This window comes from Pipistrellus kuhlii, unplaced genomic scaffold (assembly GCF_014108245.1).
Source record: "Pipistrellus kuhlii isolate mPipKuh1 unplaced genomic scaffold, mPipKuh1.p scaffold_m20_p_7, whole genome shotgun sequence".
Taxonomy (NCBI): domain Eukaryota; kingdom Metazoa; phylum Chordata; class Mammalia; order Chiroptera; family Vespertilionidae; genus Pipistrellus; species Pipistrellus kuhlii.
In genome coordinates, this window is record NW_023425573.1 from 20,912,950 (window position 1) to 20,927,666 (window position 14,717).

Genomic DNA, 14,717 nt, shown 5'->3' on the forward strand with positions numbered 1-14,717 from the left:
AGTCCAATGAAAATGCCTGGGAAAACTAACCAGTCACCTAAGTGCCAATGTGCCTTAAGTGTTTGATGTGATTTTTTCCATTTTTGAAATTTGTAACATGTGAACACTCAATAAACAGTAACAGATTAATTTTAGAAATAAAGGTAGTTTGTTTTATACAAAAGTATTGAATATTTTTTTGTTTTCATGTGACAACATTCTATGATTTTTTGTAACATATATCAGTTCTTGAAGTGTGCACATATTTCAATGTATGGCTGTGTTTAAATATCAAGTGTGTCATGGTTTTAATAGTATTACTTGATTATAGTTTTCCAACTTAAAACTTCTATTTTAAATCAGTTGAATATAGTACTTTCCTAAATTTCGACTGTTCGTGTTGTTTTGCTCTTTACACTAATCCAGTGCCAATGTCCTCACCTCTGCTACTAACACATTGTGCTGCATCTTCTTTCTAGACTTCATTATCCGCACTATAGCAGCTTCTATCTCATGTTTCCTGTCATCATCTACTTTCTGCCTTGTTTCTTTCCGTTCTGGGTCAGATTCACCTTGTTTGGCAGCAACTAAAAGAGAAATAAAGACATTTATATGATTATCATGTAATTTCAAATGTAATGAAAAAATGTGGCTTATAAACAAATAATATAAATTAGTAATATCCCCTGCGAAAAACTACAGCAAAACCTTGTTTCTAGAACTTAATTCATTCCAAGAAGGCTGTTCAAGAAGTGATTAGAAAACCAAATCATTTTTTTCCCATTAGAAATAATGTAAATTGAATTCATTCCAGACCCCCATATGATTCCATTTTAACCTTTCATACAGCACATGTCTAAGGTACTGTTTAAATTAAAAACACTTCTTTTCTTAAATTTACTGAACCACTCCCACTAGCCTTAAACGAATTTTTCATATATCACTGCCTCGAAATTTCTATCATCAGCGAAATGCTTTTGGTCAAATCAACAGTTTTTCTACCTATTCAACTGCCTGTGATTGTTGTTTTTTGAGCACTTTCACATCCTTAGCAACATTAACACTCTTGATGGCCTATTTACATTTTAAAATTGTGGTTATCATCAATGTGGATTTTGCCAGCAACAAAAGCATTTTTTCTTTTGTTTGTTGCCTGAAAACCCCTTTTAGTCATGCTGAGGTATCAGCATAAAAGGGATGTCAGGTTGAAAAGTGAAGTGTTGGTTGACAATCAAGGCATTTTTTCTGAGAACTTGGTCCAAAACCAAATTGTTCCAGATGGGAGAAATTGGAGAATCAAGGTTTGACTGAAATTTCAACCTGACTATACACATATACTCATTTCTAGTAAACATCCCAAAAGTGCCCAATTCAGTGGTTAATAAATACTTAAATAACAAGCAGTGATATAAAAATCCTATAATCCTAAATTATTTATTTTAAATATTAGGAATTTACTTTTATAGAGATAAGAAAACCAATTTTATTTTTATAGAATGTGATTCCTGAAAGAAAAATGATAGGTGGTTATCTTTAGCAGTTAACTTATCAATCATTTGTTTGTGACTTCCACAGGCCAATTAGTACCACTTCAACTCCAAGCTAATCCTCACTAAAAGTATCTCAGAAGAGAATACCTGATGGTTTACCAACTCAAGCTATGGCTGTAATCTCTAATGCTAAAAGAGGATGAAAGAATGCCAACTAAAGAAACTCCTTAATAATTCATTTACACTTCTCACCAATTATCTAACAATTTGTCATGTATCTTATTAAATTTTTTATTTCACAATCTCATTGTCACTAGGCATACTATATTCCAATCTTTAGGAGAAATCTTACTCTGTTATTCTCTACAGACTTCAAGGCAATTGCTAAGGGATTAAATATAGAAGTTCCTTTCTCCTACAGCTTTACTCTCTTTGAAGTAGCAGAGAAAGAAATATGATAACTAAATTTTGGGTTATTGGTGCTCAATAGGAGATAGATGTGAAGTTTGTGGTGGTAGAAATTGGAAAATTACAAAGAACCATAAGGGATACTGCTGATGTAGGCAGGGGCATTCCCATGAGACAGTAGACAATTCAGATCATTCTGGTATGGCCATCACATATATTTATAAGTTTCTAGCTATTTCTAACCAGAATCCCTTGGCTGAGAATTCTGCTTCCAGTGTCTTCCAAAGTTAAACATCATCAGTTTTAATGAAAAGAGTAAAATTAGATTAAAATGATCTATTAAGAATAATGCTTTTCCACAAAAAAGTCAATGTTACTTGAAAAAGATAGCGACTGCTTTCAATAGAATTAAATTCAATTGAGATATAATTTTGTTGGGTATGATATAGGATTACAATTATGGGGGAAACTATCTTATTTTAAGGACGTATATGTATGCTGAACTATTTGGAGGGAAGTGTTATGATGTTTGCAAATTCATTTAAAAACTAGCAAATACATATCTATATGGAGGGACAAGAGAAGGACACCTGAGCAAATGTGGCAAATTTTTAATGACTTGTAAATATATGTGATGGCCATACCCATATCCATGATTGTGCTTTTCACCTTTTCTGTAGATTTGGAAATATTTAAAACTAGAGGCCTGGTACAGGAAATTTGTGTACGGGGTGGGGGAGGGTGTCCCATCAGCCCAGCCTGAACCCTCTCCAATCTGGGACCCCTTGAGGAATGTCAGACTGACAGTTTTAGCCCAACCCCTGGGATCGGGCTGAAATGGGCAGTTGGACATCGCTTTCACAATCCAGGACTACTGGCTCCTAACTGCTCACCTGCCTGCCAGCATGATCATCCTTAGATGTCCCCTCCACTGGCCTGGTCCCCTCAACTGCGCCCCCTCCTCCCAAGCCTGTTTGCCCCTAACTACCCACCCCCCCTGCCAGCTTGGTTGCACCCAACTGTAATCAGTGTTTATTTCTTTATTATATCCTATTAACTTACACAAAATACCTGGTTCCCAGGACTGCACCCCTCTCCCCCGCCTGGTTGCCCCTCACTGCCGCCCTCTCCTGGCCTAGTCGCCCCTCACTGACCACCTTGCCAGCTGGTTGCCCCATGCAGCCTGCTGGTCAGTCGTTTGGTTGTTGTCCCTTGCTAACCCTACCATCGGCCTGGTTGACAGACACAGCCTGCTGGTCAGTTGTTTGGTCATCCCTCACTAAGCCCCTATCGTCTTGGTCACTCCAGGCAGCCTGCTTGCTGGTCAGTCGTTTGATCATCTCTTGCTAACCCCCCTGCCAGCCTTATCACCCCACAAGCCTGCTGTTTGGTTGTTATTGTGAGGGTGGCGTGACCAATTTGTATTATTACCCTTTTATTAGTATAGATAAAAAGTTGGAGGAAAAAAGAAATGATATTTTAAATAATCCATTTGGTTCATCTGAATTAGGTCACCTTAATAGGTGTACTCCAAAATAAATGTGAGGATTATGGTAAAACATACTCTATTATGACATTTTAGAAAACACAAGTGCAGGCACTCACTCCTAGAGCCTAGCACAGTACTCTGTACTAGAGTACAACCGAGGTGTTTGCTTGTGTAAGTGGGTACTTATGTATGCAGCTGTATGGAAGGGAAACAGAGGAAGAAGATGAGCAGTGGTGATGGAAAGACTCTCAACTACAGAAACTGCTGTAAATTATAAAGAACCTAGTTCTCTTCAAAGGTTGCATTAGGTAATACTTTTAACTCCTTTGCTGGAATTTCTATTACTTATTTTAGTAAAAAGCAGCATAAATAGGTATGGTTACAGTGTCTGAGTATTTGATTTTTATTTTAAGTAATTTCTCCAAAGGGCAAATGGGTATTTTGATAACTTAAGAAAACCTATATGGTCACAGTACTTATAGCCAGAGAGAAAATTTTAACTTACACAAAGAAAATACCAGTAAATCATCTAGTCAAAATTTTCATAATCTATATACGTATATAAAAGCCTAAGTGACATTTTGATTACTATGATGACGAACTGACCACAGGGGGCAGACGCTCAATGCAGGAGCTGTCCCCTGGTGGTCAGTGCACTCCCACAGCCAACCTCCCACGGCTGGCTGGCCCCAACTGCCCCGATCACTGGCCAGGCAGAGGGACTCCACCAGTGCATGAATTTGTGCACTCGACCTCTAGTCCTATCTAAAAAAGAAAAAAAAGTAATATACAAATTGACCATACCTCTGCTATACCCACAAACCTCGCCCACCAGCCAATAAGGAAGAAGTATGCAAATTAACCCAACCAAGATGGCCTCAACCATGGAGCTGCAGCAAGCAGGAGGTTTGGGTTTCCCTGGCGATGGAGGAAACCAAGCTTCCCTGCTGCCCTGGCTGGCCCAGGCCTACACACAAGGCTACAAAGTTTCAATTATAGAAGATAAATAAATCCCAACAAAAATGGCTGCAGCCACAGAGTGAGCAGGAGTCTTGGCTCCACTCAAGGTTACAAAGTTTCAATTATACAAGATAAATAAATCCCAGATACCAGCGCCTCCTGCTTGGGCCGGCCTGCAAACCACCACAGGTCCCTCGCCCAGGCCGCCCATGCCCCAAGGGAACCCCCACCCTGATCCGGGACACCCTTCAGGGCAAACCAGCTGGCCCCCACCCATGCACCAGGCTTCTATCCTATTAATAAAAGAGTAATATGCAGATTAACCATCACTCCAACACACAAGATGGCTGTCCCCATGTGGTCAAAGGAGGCTGCCCCCATGTGGACACAAGATGGCCACCACAAGATGGCCAGCAGGGGAGAGAAGTTGGGAGGGACCAAGTCTGCAAGGGAGGGCAATCGTGGGCCATCAGGCTGGCAAGGGAGAGAATTTGGGGGCAACCGGGCCTGCAGGGGAGAGCAGTTGGGGGGGGACCAGGCCTACAGGGGAGGGTAGTTAGTGGTGACCAGGCCTTGGGGGGGGGGGGCAATTAGGCGGGACTAGGCCTGCAGGGGAGGGCAGTTAGGGGCAATCAGGCTGGCAGGGGAGCAGTTCGGCATCAATTAGGCTGTCAGGGGAGTGTTTACGGGGTGATCTGGCTGGCAGGCAAAAGTGGTTAGGGGCAATCAGGAAGGCAAGCAGGCAAGCAGTTGAGAGCCAGCAGTCCTGGATTGTGACAGAGAGGTCCGACTGCCTGTTTAGGCCCGATCCAGGTAGGGGTCCCAGTCTGGAGAGGGTGCAAGCTGGGCTGATTTCGTGCACCAGGCCTCTAGTATATAAATAACTACATTCCCATTTTTAATCAGATCTAAAACACTACACACACAAACAGCACCAAAAATTAAAAATTCATGGAGAAGACTTTTAAAAATAACAATAATATCTGACAACATAATTGGTGATGATGAAACCTGTGATTGCAAAGATAGTTATTTATTTAAAGTAAAGCAGTGCGAGGCTAAGTAATTCAGATCTATTATGTATCACCATACATTTTCCTACAAATCTAGGATACAAGTCCTGAAACCTGAAATCCATATCTGGCCAAAATTGTAAATTCACATTTCTTGCACTTTGGAGAAAAAAAGACATTTTATTACAAGACTCACTGGCAGAGTTGTTTTATTTTTAATCTATAACTGTGTCCCAAAGATATGGGATCAATTTTGGTAGAGAAGGTACAATGATATGGTTTTCAACTATGGAACAAAGTAGTCAAAACTGACAAACACACACCACACTGCTTTGCCAAGCATAGGGATCCTTATCAGGGTCAAAAAGGAAAACAAAAGTTCTTGAATCAATGTATTTTGGCAATCCATTGTATATATAGCATTAAAATAATTTTAAAAAGATTACCTTTTATTAACATATAATGTAAACACAATTTTTTAAAGTAAAAGAGTTATTTAAAATTTTCTCTTATTTTGAAAATAGTTTTACCAGAAGATATTAACTGTAATAAATAAATTAATACTGGGACACTTCCTGATACTAGTTTTAAGACCAAGTAGAAAACTACATTAGAGTTTAAATGTCAACAAAGGCAGAGGGCCTCTTTTTCCTTTTAATGCACTGAAACACACATTTTACATAATGTTAAATATACAAGAAACAGAATGTTCTTCGAAATAAAGCTGTACTAAAAAAATGCTCACAAGAGTCACTTCTATGTTTTTAAGTTAGAATATGAATTTAGGGTTTTCAAAATTAAAAATATTCATCAAAATATAAACAGCTTCATCTAAAGATCAAATTTTAGATAACTCAATTTTGAGAAATCTGTTGTCAGTTTTAAAAACAGACATCCACTGAATATTATTTATCCACTTAAAAAGAATAACTTTATAAGTAGTAATATGTTCATAAAAAACTGTAATTCCTCAGGGATATTGGCCTATAATTCTTTTTCATTGTAGTGTCTTTATCTGGTTTTGGGATTAGGGTAATAATGGCTTCATAGAAAGAGCTAGGAAATGTGCCTTCCTCTTGAATTTTTTGGAATAGTCTGAGAAGAACAGGTTTTAGTTCTCTAAATGTTTGGTAAAAGTCCCCTGTGAAGCCATCTGGCTTTTGTTTACTGGAAGTTTTTTGATGACTGCTCCAATTTCCTCCTTAGTTATTGGCCTGTTGAGATTTTTTTGATTCTTCTTGATTGAGTTTTGGAAGGTTGTATTTTTCTAGGAATATGTTCATTTCCTCTAGGTTGTTAAGTTTGTTGGAATAGAGTTGTTCATAGTAATTTTTTTACAATCCTTTGTATTTCTGTAGGGTCTGTTATTTCGCCTCTCTCATTTCTGATTTTATTTGGGTACTCTCTTTTTGCTTCTTGGTGAGCCTGGCTAGAGAGGTTCATCAATCTTGTTTATCATCCTTTCAAAGAACCAGCTCTTGGTTTCATTGATCTTTGGTATTGTTTTTTTGTTTTTGTTTTATTTTTCTTGTCTCTATGTCATTTATTTATGCTCTGATCTTTATTATCTCCTTCCTTCTGCTCACTCTGGTCTTGTTGTTCTCTTTCTAACTCATTGAGTTGTAGAGTTAGATAATTTTGTTACCATTTTTTCTTATTTTCTGAGGTAGGCCTCTAATACTATGAACTTTGCTCTCAGGACTGCTTTCACTGTGTCCCATAGGTTTTAGATTGTTGTGTTATCATTGTCATGTTTCCAGGATGCTTTAAATTTTTTCTTTGACCTCTTTGGCAACCCAATCATTGTTTAATAGCATGCTACCCAGTCTCCAAGTGTTTTAATTTTGGGGGTTGTTTTTAGTTGATTTCTAAAATTAAGCCTTTGTGATCTGAGAAGATGCTTGATATTATAATCTTGAATTTGGAGAGACTTTGGTCTGTGACGCAATATATGTGCTAAAATCCTAGCAAATACTATCCAGCATTACATTAGGAAGATCATACACCATCACCAAGTGGGGTTTATACCAGGGATGCAAGGCTGGTACAATATCCGAAAATCAATAAATGTGATATATCACATAACGAAATTGAAAGACAAAAGTCACATAATCATATCAACTGATGCAGAAAAGGCATCTGACAAAATCCAACACCCTTTCCTGATAAAAACTCTCAGCAAACTGGGAATAGAGGGATCATACCTCAACATAATAAAAGCTTTATATGACAAACCTTCAGCAAACATCCTCAACAGGCAAAAGATAAAACCATTTCCCCTAAGAACAGGAACGAGACAGGGATGCCCACTTTCACCACCCTTGTTTGACACAGTACTGGAAATGATAGCCATAGCGATCAGACAAGAAGAAATAAAAGGCATCCAAATTGGAAAAGAAGCAAAATTGTCATTATTCGCAGATGACATGATATTGTAATTAGAAAACCCTAAAGACTCCATCATAAAGCTACTAGACTTAATAAATGAATTCCAGCAATGTAGCAGGATATAAAATTAACACCCAGAAATCTATGGCTTTTTTTATTTTTTAATATATTTTATTGATTTTCTATAGAGAGGAGGAGAGGGATAGAGAGCTAGAAACATCTATGAGAGAGAAACATCGACCAGCTGCCTCTTGCACACCCCCCACCGGGGATGTGCCCACAACCAATGTACATACCCTTGACTGGAATTGAACCTGGGACCCTTCAGTTCGCAGACCGACGGTCTACCACTGAGCCAAACGGTTTCGGCCTATGGCTTTTTTATACACAGAACTCACAGAAAGAGAAACTAACTAACTAACTAAATAAATAAAAATAAAAAATTCCCATTTACCAGTGCAACACAAAAACTAAGATACATAGAAATAAATTTAATCAAGGAGGTAAAAGACCTGTACTCAGAAAATTACAAAAACTGAAACAAGAGATAGAGGAAGACATAAACAAATGGAACAACATTCTGTGTTAATGGATTGGTAAAAATCAACATCATTAAAATGTCCATCCTATTCAAAGCAATCTATAGATTCAATGTAATCCCTGTGAAAATACCAATGGCATACTTCAAAGATCTATAACAAACTCTCCAAAAATTCATATGGAACAATAAAAAGACCCTGAATAGCTGCAACAATCCTGAGAAAGAAAAACAAAGTTGGAGGTATCACAATACTAGATACCAAGCTATATTATAAAGCTACTGTTCTCAAAACTGCCTGGTACTGGCACAAGAACAGACATATAGACCAATGGAACAGAAGAGAGAACCCAGAGATCAACCCAAGTCATTATGCTCAATTAATATTTGACAAAGGAGGCAAGAGCATACAACGGAGACAAGACGGTCTCTTCAATAAATGGTGTTGGGAAATTGGACTGATACATGCAAAAAAATGAAACTATGGCACCAACTTACACCATACACAAAAATAAACTCAAAATGGATTCAGGACTTAAATATCAGACAGGAAACTATAAAAATTTTAGAAGAAACCATCAGCAACAAAATGGCAGACATTTGTCGTAGCAATATCTTTTACCAACACAGCTCCCAGGGCTATGAAAACTAAGGAGAAAATAAACAAATGGGACTACATAAAAATAAAGGGCTCTGCACAGCAAAAGAAATCATCAGCAAAACAAGAAAGCCCACTGCATGGGAGAACATATTTGCCAATGTTATCTCCAATAAAGGTTTAATCTCCAAAATTTATAGGGAACCCCTAAAATCTAACAAAAGGAAGATAAAAAATCCAATTAAAAAATGGGCAAAGGACCTAAGTAGACACCTTTTGAAAAAGGACATATGGAAGACCAAGAGACATGAAAACATGCTCAAAGTCACTAATCATCCAAGAGATACAAATCAGTAGAACAAAGAGGTACTATTTCACACCTGTCAGAATTGCTATCATCAACAAATCAACAAACAACAAATGCTGGAGAGGATGCAGAGTAAAAGGAACCCTCTTGCACTGCTGGTGGGAATGCAGACTGGTACAGCCACTCTGGAAAACAGCATGGCATTTCCTCAAAAAAATAAATAAAAATGGAACTTCCATTTGACACAGTAATCCCATTTCTAGGAATATATCCCAAGAAAACAAAAATACCAATCAGAAAGGATATATGCACTCCTTTGTTCATAGCAGAACAATTTATAATAGCTAAGATTTAGAAAGAGCCTAAGTGCTCATTAGCAGATGAGTGGGTTAGAAGATTGTGGTACATCTATACAATGGAATACTATGCTGCTATAAAAAAAAAAAGAAGAAGGAATTTTACCATTTGCAAAAGCATAGATAGAACTGGAGAGCATATGTTAAGTGAAAGAAGCCAGGCAGAGAAAGATAAATATCACATGATCTCACTCATTTGTGGAATATAATGAACATAAACTGATGAATAGGGAGAGAACCAGAGTCATAGAGGCATTGAATAAACTATGAGGGAAGGCAGGGGGTGAGGGGGTAAGAGATCAACCAAAGGACTTGTATACATGCATATGAGCATAACTAATGAACATAGATGGGGATGTGAGGGCATGTGCTGAAGGTTGGAGCGACTGGAGAGAGGTCAATGGGGGGGAAGGGGGAGACTTATATAATACATTAAACATTAAAGAACTTAAATTAAAAATAAATAAATAAAACTGTAATTTCTGCATCAAAAATCTATACAAGTATCAAATTCACCACTATGAATTACTTCTTAAAATGTTTACTATACTTGGATTCAACTGAATTGTGACAGGAACATAGGTTGATAAAAGTGGCTTTAATTAAGCCTATGTGTCATGCATCACCAGAAAAGACTTACTTTTTTAAAAGCTAAAAATACTGATAAAGAAAAAAACAATACAATTTGTTTTAAGAGGAACAATATAATACCTGTTTGAATCTTGACTCTGTGTAGTTTGGATGTGAACTGATCATTAACTGTGAATATGTGACCATTTTCTATTTCCTTTGACTTGGGTTCTTTTGTGAGAACCCGTTGTGTTGGTTTACCACAGGCGAGGGACTGCAGGGCTCTAACAAGTTCCCTTTCAGGGATATCCGTTTCTTGTTGAATTTCCTGAAATTTTATCAGATCGACATAAGTATAAATAGACTTTTTGACAGGTTAAGGCAGATTAACTAGTAAGTAAAACTGATCAAGCAGTGATGAGAGAGGTAATATCACTACGGTAATATTTTACAACCAAGAAATCCCCATTATGGTACTTCACCAAAATCTCACTAATTTGGAAAAAAAAAAAAAAAAAAACGAAAAAAAAAAGAGAAAAACTTGATTCAAATTACAAAATACAGAAAATACATGTACTTTTTAAAATTTTAGGATATAATGCCCAATCTGAAAATATTATCCAGCAGAGAATATTAGGAACTTGCTTTAAGAGTTAGGTAAAAATAGTGTTAACCAACATGTAATTGCTACTTTTAGAAATACTCTATACAATCTTCCTTCCAAGTTTATTAACATGATTCCTTTGCTTAGTAACTTCTTTTGTAGAGAGAAGTGACGTAAGCTTGAACGAAGGCCTTCTATCAGACAATCAAAATTTATATTTCAAGTTGACCATATCTACTGTCCATATGACCAAATTTAAAAAATTTAGTTCCTGGTAATTAATACTAAATATGAAAAGCAATAAACCATTATGAAGTGCAGGTGATAATTGTTGCTACATGTTATGAGATAAATAAAATACAATAAAAGCAATTCATGAAAAAAAAATGTATAGTTGCCATGAATGACATGGGTTTGAACTGCATGGGTACACAATGTAGATATTTATCAATAAATACAGTCGACTCTTCCCATCCGCTGGTTTCACATCAATGGATGCAAACAACCTGGGATGGAAAACAGTATTTTTGCATTCTCAACAACAGTTTTATAATTTTTGAATCTGGGAATGTGAAGGGCCAACTACTATAAAGTCAAACTAGGGCTGGATTTTCAACTGGGGGTGGACAGGTGTTGGACTCCAAAGCTCTACCTTGTTTAAAATCAACTGTATAATTTTAAAATATGTTTTATTTTTTTAAGAGTGAAAGAGAGAGGATGAGAGAGGGAGAAATATTGATGAAACAAATAGCTGCCTCCTGTACATCCCCTACTAGGGATTGAGCCTGTATCCCAAGCAAGTGCCCTGAACTGGAATTGAACCTGTGTCCTTTCGATAATTGGCCAGGTCTCAACTGTATAATTTTTAAACTCATAATCTTACGTCGGTGGGAAAGCAAGAGAATTGCACATGGATACAATTTAGTCCCTACCCTACACAACTAGAGGGATGGATGGTGCAACAAGTCTGCACACGAGGCTATACCACTTTGATTCACTGCATTCTGCATAGTCAGTCCATGGACACAGAAAATAATATAGTGAAGGTGGGGGGGGGGGGCGCGCGGTTCTGGATAGAGTGGGGCAAAGTGGGTGGTAGGGGAGAGGGGAACATCTGTAATAGTGCAACAATATAAAAGAAAAATCATACCACTTGGAAATTGAAAAGGCAAGTGAAAATCTGAGAAAATATTCATAGGACATAGGTTTGTATACAGAATTTATAAAGAGCTTTAAAAAATTCTATAAATATATGAACACATTACCAACAAGACACATAGTGACATATGAACACACAAAAGATGCTCAACATCAAGGAAAGGCAAATTAAATCCACAATGAAATATAATTTTACATCAGTCAAAATGGCGAATATTAAAAAGACTGATAATACTACATTTGGGAGAGTATGTGGGGCAACTGGAACTCTCCTACACTAATGGCAGGAATGTAAAACGGTACAAGTTGGGACATAGTTTGGCAGTTTCTTAAAAAGGAATAAACTAAAATTACACATGCAACAACATAGATTATTCTAAAAAACACACTGTGTTATGTAAAAGAAGTGCCACAAAAGCAATTCATATTGTATGATTCCATTTATGGGAAATGCTAGAGAGGCAAGACTAGTCTATGGTGATAGAAAGGAGATCACTAGTCGCCTGGGTATGGGAATAGTGGGAGGGAATTGACTGCAAAGGAATGTAAACATTTTGGGGGTAGTATTCTATAGATTGTGATGGCAGTTACACAGGTATGTACACCTGTTAAAACTCATCAAATTGTGCACATACATGGGGTATGTTTATTACATAAAACTTATACTTCAATACAGTTGATTTCAAAAAGCCAAATGAAATGTGACCCAACAAATGTATGATTTTCAGTTTACTAAAATAGTGATAATAATGGTCATTAAATAATAATTCTAAAGGTTATTCATATAAGAAAGATTCAAGTAACATGTGAAAATTAGAAATAAAATAACTGGTTAAAATTTATATAACTAACCCATACCTCAAATGTATATTTTTCTCTATTATTAAAGAGCATTAATATGGTCATCTGGAAAGTGGAGACTTGCAGTATGTGCTTCCGTGTATTAGAGCCAGTGACTTGTGCCCCTCCAACACCAACTTCAGATCCATCTTCCTGTTTCATTTTTTAAAAAACATAAAGAAGACATTATCACATCCTGGTAACTTTAACAGTGTATTTGAGAAATAACCCTTTAATGACAAACCCCTCCTTTACAACACTACATTAAAAAGAATGTTATTTAAAAACATTTATGTGTGTATGTACAATATACCAAATCTTCAATTAGGGTTGTCGTCGTGTGTGTGTGTGTGTGTGTGTGTGTGTGTGTATAATTTAATTCTACAACTATTTTAACAATACACAATAGAATAATAATGGACTTATCAGACATCACTCTATTATACCACTCCAAAAGTAGTAGGGTTAGGTTTCTTTTTGTGCGGTCTGGTCATAGCAAGAGATCAAATGATAGCTAGGATACGAGAAAATTCTTTGCCATTCTTACAACTAATTTAAGAACAAAGTAAAAATTTAAGTCTCCAATAATTGACATATAAATTTTGTTTAAAAAACCGACAGGGTAGCCGAAACCGGTTTGGTTCAGTGGATAGAATTGGCCTGGGGACTGAGGAGTCCCAGGTTTGATTCTGGTCAAGGGCATGTACATTGGTTGCGGGCACATCCCCAGTGGGGGGTGTGCAAGAGGCAGCTGGTCGGTGTTTTTCTCTCATCGATGTTTCTAGCTCTCTATCCCTCTCCCTTCCTCTCTGTAAAAAATCAATAAAATATATATATTTTTTAAATTAAAAAATAAAATAAAAACCTACAGGGTGGATCAAAAGTAGATATACAATTGTGAATATGAGAAAGAGTCTATTCTTGTATTGTTATTTACTAATTACTGCTTTATTTTTCCATACAAATAGCTATAAACCTACTGTCCCCTCACCCTGTATATAAAGTTTCTAACATTATTCAACTAAATAAATTACAAGGAATATTTCCCTTTTCCATTAAATATAAAAATTAGAATACACATAGCCATTTTAATAACATGTAAAACTACTAAAATTCTAATTACAATATAGAATAAAGCAGTCATTTGCTGGCTGGATGACAACTTAGGTTATTATCTTTTATGTTTTGCCGGAAGCTTTTATTACTTTTCTATTTTTAAGGAAAATGACTGACTAGAGTTATACCAAGCAGTAAAAAGTACACTAAACCTCACGATCTTATATATAAAAAAGCGATTACTTTTTAAAAATGAAGGCAATTTACTTGCATAGTGCTCACTTTAAAATAATCAGTTTAGTAACATTTTGTACATCTCACAAATCTTGTGTTACATTTCCAGTTTTGATTGCTGAAAATTAATAAGGTTTATAGGAGACCAAAATTTTGGAAAGGGGAGTCATAGCTTTGTATGCCCTCAAATCAACTTACATCTTATTATTTTATGCAATATGGTCGCAAGTCTTATCTTACAAAAAATATGTAATTATTCACTCCAGGAAGGCTACTGATATTACCTTCATATTGTCAAATGAAATTATTTAGCAACTGAGGGAACAAAGGTAAATAAAGCAAAGTTCCCACCTTTTTAATATTTGAAACAAGGAAATAGGAGAAATAATTGGCCCAAGTCAACAAAAAATCACAAACCAGTTCTATAGACTAATTTTAAGTTACTTAATATTTACCTTTTTGACTGGTCCATAAAAGGTGGCATTGAGATCTGCAGAACCCATATGATGCTGGAGTGTGAGCTGCCGACCACTGTGTTTCGCTAAGTAAAACCTTCAGCAAATCAAACCAGGTTTTAGAGAATCATACAACTTAATATTTGAAATTATAAACTACTAGTGGCCAAGTGCACAAATTTGTGCACATTGAAAGGAAATTAATTAGAATATTTTAATATGGCTATTTACCCTTTGTCTATAAATAGAAGTATCAACCAAATTCACGATCGAC

The 14,717-nt window shown here is 36.4% G+C and overlaps 1 protein-coding gene across 13 annotated transcripts in view; it reads right to left on the bottom strand.

The window, feature by feature from the left end:
* Window positions 1–14,717, bottom strand: part of CUL3 (cullin 3) — a 107,022-nt gene that overhangs the window by 2,551 nt on the left and 89,754 nt on the right. For 7 of the 13 annotated variants that reach the window (XM_045575581.1, XM_045575583.1, XM_045575579.1 and 4 more), the window contains 4 exons: window positions 14,444–14,540; window positions 12,717–12,857; window positions 10,238–10,424; window positions 421–566 (listed from right to left, as the gene is read on the bottom strand). In XM_045575581.1, coding sequence (XP_045431537.1) covers window positions 421–566; window positions 10,238–10,424; window positions 12,717–12,857; window positions 14,444–14,540 — 571 coding nt within the window. Of the gene's footprint in view, window positions 1–420; window positions 1,232–10,237; window positions 10,425–12,716; window positions 12,858–14,443; window positions 14,541–14,717 lie in introns of those variants that run through there. The other 6 variants (XM_045575580.1, XM_036422483.2, XM_036422488.2 and 3 more) reach the window with 4 other exon arrangements.